This window comes from Catharus ustulatus, chromosome 6, assembly GCF_009819885.2.
Source record: "Catharus ustulatus isolate bCatUst1 chromosome 6, bCatUst1.pri.v2, whole genome shotgun sequence".
In the NCBI taxonomy this organism is placed as follows: Eukaryota; Metazoa; Chordata; class Aves; order Passeriformes; family Turdidae; genus Catharus; species Catharus ustulatus.
In genome coordinates this window covers 5355148-5365623 of record NC_046226.1, presented here as the reverse complement: position 1 = coordinate 5365623, position 10476 = coordinate 5355148, and the positions used below count along the sequence as shown (strand labels likewise).

General features: G+C 50.6%; 2 protein-coding genes across 2 annotated transcripts; both read right to left on the bottom strand.

The window, feature by feature from the left end:
- LOC116997351 (inositol 1,4,5-trisphosphate receptor-interacting protein-like 1) lies at window positions 1-1449 on the bottom strand. The gene has a single exon (XM_033061898.1). The coding sequence runs from the start codon at window positions 1447-1449 to the stop codon at window positions 1-3; it is 1449 nt and encodes a 482-aa protein (XP_032917789.1).
- Window positions 1450-8593: 7144 nt separating this feature from the next.
- On the bottom strand, window positions 8594-10136 carry LOC116997349 (inositol 1,4,5-trisphosphate receptor-interacting protein-like 1). The gene is given in 2 exon segments (XM_042779376.1): window positions 8594-9031; window positions 9033-10136. Coding segments are annotated over 2 exon segments (1542 nt in total).
- Window positions 10137-10476: the final 340 nt, after the last annotated feature.

The following is a 10476-nucleotide window of genomic DNA, read 5'->3' as shown; positions in this document are numbered from 1 at the left end:
TCAATCATCAGGTTTCAGGACTGCTACGAGCCGACGTTGCAGATCAAGGTACTCGCCCATGCCCTGGGAGTGGGCAGCCGGATCCATCGCCAGGCGGTGGAAGAGATTGGGTGGTTCAGCTGTTTGAACATCTTGTGGCAAACTGATCTCCTCAGGAAGCCTCTGGTTGCCCACAATGAAGTGGTTGAGGCGTTTCACTTCCAGGGATAAGCGCAGGCTCTCGCTGATATCAATCAATCGCCTCAGGAAATGTCTCCTGCTCCACTGTGACATGGGAATGGTGTTCAGCAGGTGCATGACAATGGTTTTCATGGTGTAGGTGGAAAAGCCAATGCCCAGCAGAAGACGGGAGAAGAACTGCAGGCATCTCAGGTGCAAACTGTCAGGGGAGGCCTGCCTAGCAATGTACTGGAAGAATTTCTGTTCTGCCACAGCATAGGTCTCAGGCCAGGCTGTGCTTTGGGTGTGAGCCTCTCTAGGCTGGCTGCTGACAAAGATGTCTGAGTCACCTCTGCGCACCCCAAAGAACATCTCAATCCTGAAAATTTTTCTGCCATTGGTCACCTGGAATTGGCAGGAGCGTGTGGAGGGCAGCAGCTTTAAATGCCAGTTGTGAGACTGAGGCAGTGCTGGCCAGATGGCTCTCACCAGCTGGTAGAACCAGCGGGCAGTTTTCTGCACATCCAGGTAGGAGTCGGTGCATAGAGTGTCGAGGAGGCTGGGATCCTGATTGCTCCTCAGCTCCTCCTCAGGGTGGTGCAGGAAGCACAGCATGTTCTCAGCCTGCTGCTCCTTGGTGCAGGTGCACTCCAGCTGCACACGGACACGGAAATTCCTCACGTGCCTCTGCTCTGCAGAGTCCAGCTCCAGGTGGAAGCTGTGGCCTTGGGGAGGAGTCATGGGAATGAGCACCTTGTACACAACATCCTGCTCACGTGGACTCCAACCTTCGAAGGCACTGCCCACCCCAATGGCCCGTTGCAGGCCTGGGTAGAAGCTGTTTGTCATGACATGTCCAAAATAAATCATATAATTGTTCATCAGGTTAGTTGTCCACTCACAGCCTGCCTGCAGATCCTGTACAGGCCACTGTATTCGCTCGACTAGTGTCCTTCCTATGTTCTCTTGAATACGATTTTCTAAGTCGTTTCCAACATCATCTTCTTCTGGCTGCTCTCTCCTCAGGCTCCTTTTATACCCCATCAACCACAGGACCAAGAGAAGGACCAGGAGCCCAGCAATGACTAAGAGCTGCAAGGACTGCTCCACTATACTCTGCTTCAGGGTAAGTTGCTCCATCTCCTGCTCCAGCAAAAGCCTTTCCTCTTCCTGTTGCTTTGCAAACAGATCCATGCGCAGACGTGTTTCCTCATCCTCAACCTCACCCACGGGCAGCAGGTACTGCATGAGGCTTTGCAGGAGCAAGAAAAGGAATCCTATGGCATCCATGGTCTGTAGGAGGATAAAGAGAAGGCTTAAATGGGCCAGTAGAGAGTGAGATGACAATGAGGAAAGCAGGAATGGGAATGCTGAGGGCTGTGAGGGCAGGAAGGACAGGGCCCCAGACAGCTGGCAGGCAGCAATGCCTGTCCTGCTGCCCCAACAGCAGCAGCAGAAGAATGGTGGCCTGCCCAAGGCTCTCCCATCAGGGGCTGTCCCTCCATGCAGGGGGAGAACCCAGCCCTGGGTGCAGCGTTTCTGCCCCAACCCTTGTCCCCAGCCCAGCCTCCCCACCACGTGTGCACTCACCACTTGCCCAAGCAACACTGGGCCAGCGTTACCTGCTGGGGCCTTGCATAGCTGTCCCCATTGTGACATGTCCCCTGTGATGTCACAGGTGTCACAGCACATCACAACCCAACCAGCCCCACCCTTTGTCCCCACCCTGGCTCAGCTCTTTAGAGTGGCCCTGGTGTACTGGTTAAGGCTGCCTTTGAGTGAAGTTTCTTCAAAAATCTCCCATTGCTCTTTCTTTTGGATTGATTTTCATCTGCCCTCCATTGGCAATCTCATAGATACCCATGTTGGAAGGCAGCCTTGAGGATCATTGAGTCTAAATTTTGACTCCTCACTGCTTGAGCTACACTTCAATCTTGGAGTCAGTTGTGTTGAATAAGTCCTGGAAGACCACACAGTCCAATGGCAAACTTAACACTTCCTACTGCACCAATCAGCCACGTCCCCAGATGCCACATCCACATGATTTTTAAACCTTTCTGAGGATGGGAACTCAGCCTTGTCCCTAGGCAACCAGTTTCCAAGGTTAATATGCTTTTTGTTGAAGGAATATTTCCTAGAGATCCAATCTAAACCTCCCATGGCTCAACTTCAGGTTGTTTTCCTCTGTCATTTGGTTTGTTCCCTGCACTAATGGAACCACCCCCACACAGCTAGACACAGGGACCATCTACATAGTGTCAGGCCCTTGGGCTGTGAATCCAGCTCCTCTCACAGGAGAGAAATGTGCTGCTTTTGGACTGTGCTTCACATGATCCAGTGGGACAAAAGGGGTTGTCGGTGGGCAGATGTGTTTCAGGCTGCCTGGAAGCATTTGCATGTAAGGAGAACCTTTGTGCCAAATACATCAACAGAGGGAATCCATGCCCTTCCAAGCAGAAGGAAAAAAGAGAATGAATTTCAGTGCTGGAATGTCCCCGCATGTCCACGTTGATTTTGCTAAGCTGCAAGGCCAGACTGTGAAGAGGGTGTCCCACCAGACAAGAAATGCCCTCTTGCTCTGGGGCCTTCCATGGCACCTGCAGCACAAGTGAGAGCCCTTCCTTGGCATTTGCCTGCAGCAGGGCCCCAGTTTGGCCAAACCCTGAATTCCCTGTGAAAGCAGCTCAGATTGACACTGCCCAGCCTGAAGGAGGGGTGCCATAGGACAGACAAGCTCAACAAAGTGCTACAGCAATCCTGCTTGGGCTACAGCTTTGTGCCCTTGTGTCTCTGGAGCCTTGGAAGGGAAAGCTGCGTGGCTTAGAGTGACCTTCACCAGCTCTCCTGCTAACAGCACTGGGCACCCCAAGGCTGTTTGGTCTCAGCACAGGCAAGAGCAGGCAGAAATCCTCACCTGGCTTTGTAGAAGCCCTGGGACTATCAAGGATGAGGAGTGTGCAGTGAAGAGACCCATCAGCATTGCACAGCAGCTTCTCTCAGCCATCAATCACAGAAAATTCAAACATGAGTGTTTGGCTTTGGGGTTTGTGCTGTCTTTGGTGTGCAGCCTTTTCCCCTACAGGAAAACCTGTGACATTTTCAATGCTGGTGACATGGATTTGAGTGGACCCATCTTGGTACTGTCTAGATGATCTCACAATTTTGCCTCTGTTACCATGTGTCAGTCCAAGACCTTGATATGTAACAGGGTTTCTGTTTTCTCACCTTGTGCTCAGGAGCTGGAAGAGCCACCAACCCCCCTCCCCTGCCTCAGTGTGACCCTCAGAGGTGGCACGTTGACAGTGGGCTGTGGTGGCCTGTTGCCAGTGGCTCAGCTGCCAGCACCGGTGCAAACTGACATGGAAGGCTCATCTGTATGGCTTGAGTCAGCTCACAGCTGCCAGCACCTGGGCTGTGTCATGCCCACATTGATCCTGCCATCAAGTCAGATGGCTCCAGCAGGATGGCAGGGGGGAAAGCCAAAGGTACTTCAGCAAACCAAGTGTCCTCCATGCGTGGGCTCTTTTTCATTGATTGCTGCTACGGGCAGCTGGTCAAAGCCCTGCCTGAATTTAAAAATACTGAAGGAATATTGTGATCTTTATAAGTATGTATATCTATCTATCTATCTATCTATCTATCTATCTATCTATCTATCTATCAAACTATAATAATACTGTAATATCCCTCTTTTATGATAATTGACATTCAAACAGCACAGGGTCATAACACTGGCACACCAGGTCCTTCCATTCATTGTTACATGAAACATGCTGTATTCTAGAATCATGCTGTTTGGAAGTTGGCAACACTTCCACCATTTCCTACATGTTTTCTGTTCATGTCATTTTCATCTGCTTGGCAAACACAGCCTGGGATTGATGTGACTAAGGGATTTTATCTATTGCTTGTTCAGCCGGTTTCAGATCAGTGCTTTCTGTGATCTGCGTTCAGATTGACCAAAATCTCTTGCAGCCTTTGAGTCGCCTCAGAGTGGTCAAAGAATGTGAATAGAGACTTTAGAGATTACAGCCTTTTCTGGAGGCAGCTCCAATCTTGGCAGAAATAAATAAACCTATGACCCCCTGGCATGAGGCTTTCCCACTACCACTGACCCCACCAAAGCCAATTCTCCTGTCCCAAGACTGAGGGTAGAAGTGAAGATGAGGAGAGCACAGGGAGAAGCAGCTGCATAAGGTTTAGCACTAGAGTGAAGTTGCTATGAATGATTTTATGAAATACTCTTTGGGTTGCAACTGGGTCCCCATCACAGTAGTATGGAATTGTTTAGATTGAAAAAGATCTCTAAGATTGTAGAAAGTCCAAGCACAAACAAGTCCAATTGACACTGACAAGTCCACCTTGAAAGAATGTCTCCAAGTGCCATATCCACACATTCCTTAAGAGCCTCCAGGCATGACGCTGCCACTAATTCCATGGGCAGCCTTGACAACCCTTAACAACCCTTTTCAGAGGTGAAAGTTTCCCCTAATACCCAGTCTAAACCTCCCCTGGGACAACTTGAGGCCATTTCCTCTTGTCCTGTCCAATGCTGCCTGGGAGCAGAGCCTGAGCCCCACCTGGCTGCTCCACCCTCTGTCAGGGAATTGTAGAGAGTAAGAAAGTCCCCCCTGAGCCTCCTCTTCACTAATCTCAGCCCCTCCAGCCTCTCAGCTGCTGCTCATCAGACTTGATCTTCAGACCCTTTCCCAGATCTCTTTCCTTCCCTTCACTCAGGCCTTTGCCACCTGTTGCAGCATTCCACACTCCACACAGGCATGTTTTCATCTAACCCTTGTTTGCTCAGAGTGAGAGATTAACCCCTTTTCTTTGCAGTGACATAACTTGCAGTCTGACTGCTGGCTCTGCTTGTTTTCTTGCATTTTGCATCACCCCCACAAAAGAAAGGCTCACCATAGGAAAGAAACAGCTGCTAGAGGGGAGTAGAGAAAATCATTGAGTAGTTTTGTGAGCAATTCCTATCCTTTATTCCCCTGTAGGTGTAATTTGGGCTAGTCAAGCAATTGCAGATGGTAGTTTCCCTCTTCCCCTACTCAGGGTGCTTTAACAAGACTGGGAACCAACTAGAGACAAGGGAAGATTGCTGTTCTGGAGAGGGCAAGAACAGCCATTCACTTGTTATGCTTCTGCAGGACCAGAGTGCAATACATAAACCTCTGGCTCCAGCTAGAGGCCACTCACGGCTGGGTTTCTAAGCTGAACAGAGCTCTGCTTAGGAAGTATCACTTGGCTCTGTTAAGGTGAGTGGGGTACAATAGGCCCAATATCTCAGCCGGAGCAAGAAGACGAGGAAATAGAGAAATTGCTTTCTTCCCAGGAAGTGGCTAAACATATCTCATCTATGAGAAGCAGAGACTAAGTGTTTTTTCTCCTTTACTTTTGTGTGCAAAAACTCTCAGTTTTTCACTTTAGTCACCAGCTTTAAATCAACTTCCTACTTTTTTTCTACCTTATTTCCTCTCCCCTGTCCAACTAGGGAGAAATAGATGGCTTAGTGAGCACCTGGCATTCAGCTAAGCTGAACCCACTCCACCTGTTATGAACATGTTCATAAGAATTAGTTTTTCATGTACAATTATTAATGTTAAGCTTTGCCCTGTTGTGGTTGTTAATTGGTGATTGTTAATTTTAAACTATTGGCCCCATTCTGCCCCCAGCCCCCATTCTGTCTCACCTGTGTATCTCCTTTTCCCTTCATCGGGTGTGCTGCTACTGCTTCCCTAAAAATGGCACCTGGAGTGGGATGACATCAAGGACTCGCATGCAAGTGAGGGGAGTAAAAGGGACACTGGGACATTTTTCAGACTTAACACCCCTTAGGACAACGAGCCCAAATGACAGCTGGAGCTGAGACCAGTGTCCACAGGCTGGGAAAATGATGTAGACCACCCTGAGCTGCTCGGATTTTACCACCATGATGTAGACAGCGTCCCACCAACGTGACATGCCTAGACCATGAGCAAAAGTGGTCTTCCCAGGGATCCCATCAAGGAAAGAAGACCCAGCTCTGCCTGCGAGGACACAGCTGCACTCCTCCTCCTCCTCCTCCAGGCCGTCATCGGGAGCAGCAGCAGCGGCCTGTGCATCCCCTCGGGCTTTCCCCGCAAGCTGATTTCACCAATAAAGGCCTGTAAAGGGAGCAAGTCTCCTGGCCCTTTCATTTCACCACCCATCTTAAAAAAGGGTAGAAAGGAGCACTCTGGAAAGGAGTGACATGTCAGCCTCACCTGTGTGCTTGGGAAGATCACAGAACAAACACATCCTCCTTGAAGCTACGCTAAAGTACACAGAGAACAGGGAGGTGATTTGGGACAGCCAAGGGTGCGTCCTGCCTGACCCATTGTCCTGTCCATGTGTTGGGTGTGTCCCAGAGCACCTGGGCTGTGACTGCAGCCCTGTGTCCCCCTGTCCCTGTGCCCGGCACTGCTGTCCCTGCTGTCCCTGCTGGCAGAGCCCTGTCCCTGGGCAGAGCCGTTCCCTCCCCGGGCACAGCCCCATGGGCGCTCCCTGCTGCGGCCTGGCCTGGCCCCAGAGCAGGGTCCCCCTGCGGGTGGCCCCGGGGTGGCCGCGTGTCCCCAGCCGGCTGTGCCTGGGCAGCTGCCTCAGCCGTGAGGGATGCAGAGCTGCGGGAGCCCACGGCTCTGTGCCGCCCGCACTGCAGAGCTCCTGCTCCAGCTGCCAGGGCCTCGGCGCCCGCCCTGTGCCCTCCCGCCCCCGCCGGCCGTGCCAGACCCCGCTTGCTGCCCTCATGGTGGCACTCCTGGCCCCAGGGCTCTGCCAGGGCTTCTCCAGGGACACCTTCCTGCAGCCTTTCAGTGTCCTGCCCGGGCCCAGCACAGACCTGCACAGGGGCTGTTTGCAAGGGCCTGCAGGGACAGCGCCAGGCCCAGTGGCTTCCCAGTGCCACAGGGAGGGCTTAGGCTGCAGATGTGCAGGAAATTGTGGCCTCTGAGGCTGCTGAGCTCCTGGCCCACGCTGCCCACAGAAGCTGTGGCTGCCCTGTCCCTGGCAGTGCTCCAGGCCAGGCTGGGTGGGGCTTGGAGCATCCTGGCCTAGTGGAAGGTGTCCCTGTCCTTGGCAGCAGGGCATGCAACAAGACAATTTCTAAGGACCCATCCAAGCCAAGCCATTCTGGGATTCTGTGATCACAGGGGCTGGTGGCAGCTGGGCTCAGTTTCTGATGACGAACCAGTTGGGCACTGTCACGTTTGGTTGAGTTCAAGGAGTCTGTTCACAACTCCACATTCACAGCGAGTGATTTTTACCAGTACTATAGGTCTGGAAAATAAATAGAGATCTTGCACAATCCAGATTCTGCAATATTGTATTTTATTGAAGCAAGATCAAAGCAGTTTCCAGGTTGCCTGTTTATAAATGCACTAACTATAGGGCATTAATATGGGTCACAAGAGATAGTGACCCTAAATATGGCTTTAATTGTGTATAAAAATAATATCATATATATACTGTATAATATGCATATGCTATAAAATATTAATTCTTTTACTATAATAATACATGTCTGTAGCCTCTATCTATTATATGTATGTTATATATGTATAAATACATCTACTTTATGAAGTCCTTCCAGCCAAAAATTCATTAAACATAGTAATGTTTTACAACAGATATTGACACTTAATATGTACCCTATTATAATTATTTAAACATAATTACATATTCAACTCTCCCAAATTATTTTTTATCAGGAGAGAATAATGACATATTTTTGAATTTGATATTATTTATATTAGTGTATTGTTCTTTTTTGTTGCACTTTACTATATATATGATAAATTTATATTCTTTACTGTATATAATAGGTATATAGAATGTATACATCTATAAAAATAAAAAAATCTATATTCCTATAGACACAAAATTTCAGGTCATGCTCCAAGACAGTCTTTCCAATGATGACCTAAAGTTGTTCCTTTCAAGCATAAGGAAATACACCATCCATTGAGTGAGGCCAGCCATGCAGGGCTGACTTTTCCTCTTGGTCTTTTTAGTCCGGTTTAGTTTTTCATTTTCTGACCCATATTCCCGCTTCTTTCATGCTCTAAGTTTTGGCCCTTCTCAAAGACCTGGCACAAGTGCATGATACAGGTGGGTTTGGGTACTTTGGCCCTGCATGTACGGCATGATCTCTCTTCACTTGCATTCGTAGGAGTGGGGAAATTCCAGCAGGGCTTTATGAAGATCTGGGTGCCTTCTTTGAAAAATGAAATGATACAAGGAGGTAGAATAAAACCTCCCGTGGACCTCAACCTGCTGAGGCGGCTGGAGAGGCATTTGCCAGAGCCTTTGCATGCATCCTCTTCTTCTTAAAGCACCAGATTTGTACTATAAGGTGTCTCTCTGCTGCCAGCTGTGAGCAGCACAAGCACAGCTCCGTGCAGGGGAATCTCTTTCAATCATCAGGTTTCAGGACTGCTTCGAGTCGACGTTGCAGATCAAGGTACTCCTCCATGCCCTGGGAGTGGGCAACCGGATCCATCGCCAGGCGGTGGAAGAGATTGAGTGGCTCAGCCATTTGAACATCTTGGGGCAAACTGATCTTCTCAGGAAGCCTCTGGTTGCCCACAATGAAGTGGTTGAGGTGTTTCACTTCCAGGGATAAGCGCAGGCTCTCACTGATATCAGTCAATCGCCTCAGGAAATGTCTCCTGCTCCACTGTGACATGGGAATGGTGTTCAGCAGGTGCATGACAATGGTTTTCATGGTGTAGGTGGAAAAGCCAATGCCCAGCAGAAGATGGGAGAAGAACTGCAGGCATTTGAGGTGCAAACTGTCATAGGGGGCCTGCCTAGCAATGTACTGGAAGAATTTCAGTTCTGCCACAGCATACGGTCTCAGGCCAGGCTGTGCTTTGGGTGTGAGCCTCTCTAGGCTGGCTGCTCACAAAGACGTCTGAGTCACCTCTGCGCACCCCAAAGAACATCTCAATCCTGAAGCTTTCTCTACGAGAGGTCACCTGGAATTGGCAGGAGCGTGTGGAGGGCAGCAGCTTTAAATGCCAGTTGTGTGACTGAGGCAGTGCTGGCCAGATGGCTCTCACCAGCTGGTAGAACCAGCGGGCAGTTTTCTGCACATCCAGGTAGGAGTCAGTGCACAGGGTGTCTAGGAGGCTGGGATCCTGATTGCTCCTCAGCTCCTCCTCAGGGTGGTGCAGGAAGCACAGCATGCTCTCAGCCTGCTGCTCCTTGGTGCAGGTGCACTCCAGCTGCACGCGGACACGGAAGTTCCTCACGTGCCTCTCCTCTGCAGAGTCCAGCTCCAGGTGGAAGCTGTGGCCTTGGGGAGGAGTCATGGGAATGAGCACCTGGTAGACAACATCCTGCTCACGTGGACTCCAACCTTCGAAGGCACTGCCCACCCCAATGGCTCGTTGCAGGCCTGGGTAGAAACTGTTTGCTAACACGTGTCCAAAGTAAAGTGCAAAATTATCCATGAGGTTCTTTGACCACTCGCAGCCTGCCTGCAGGTCCTGTACAGGCCACTGTATGTGTTCCATAAGAATTCTTCCAGTGTTGTCTTCCAAATCATTGCCACCTTCATATACTGCCCATGCAAAATCATTGTTTTCTGCATTTGCAGCCTCATTGACAAGTTCATTCTCAATATTGTCTTCTCCATTTGCAGCAACATTGCCGACTTCCTCTTCATTGTCGTCTTCTTCGTGGCCTTCTCTCCTCATGCTCCTTTTGCACCCCATCAGCCATAGCACTGAGATAAGGAACACGAGCACAGCAAGAGCTGACAGCTGCAGGATCTGCACCTGCTTCGGGGTCAGCATCTCCACCTCCAGCTCCTGCCGAATCCTCTCCCATTCCAGCTCTTTTGCACGCACTTCCATGCGGAAACGTGTTTCCTCATCCCAGGAATCACCCACGAGCTGTGGGTACAGGATGAGGCTTTTCAAGAGCACAAAAAGCAGCACAATGGAATTCATGGTCTGCAGGAAGATGGAGAGAAGGCCTTGAGTGGGGCTGTGAGGGAGGCAGCGAGCAGTGGGGGCAGCAGGGATGGGAATGCTGAGGGCTCTGAGGGCAGGAAGGACAGGGCCCCAGACAGCTGGCAGGCAGCAACACCTGTACCACTGCCCCAACAGCAGGAGCAGAAGAATGGTGGCCTGCCCAAGGCTCTCCCATCCGGGGCTGTCCCTGCATGCAGGGGGAGAACCCAGCCCTGGGGGCAGCGTTTCTGCCCCAACCCTTGTCCCCAGCCCAGCCTCCCCACCACGTGTGCACTCACCGCTTGCCCAAGCAACACTGGCCCAGCGTTACCTGCTG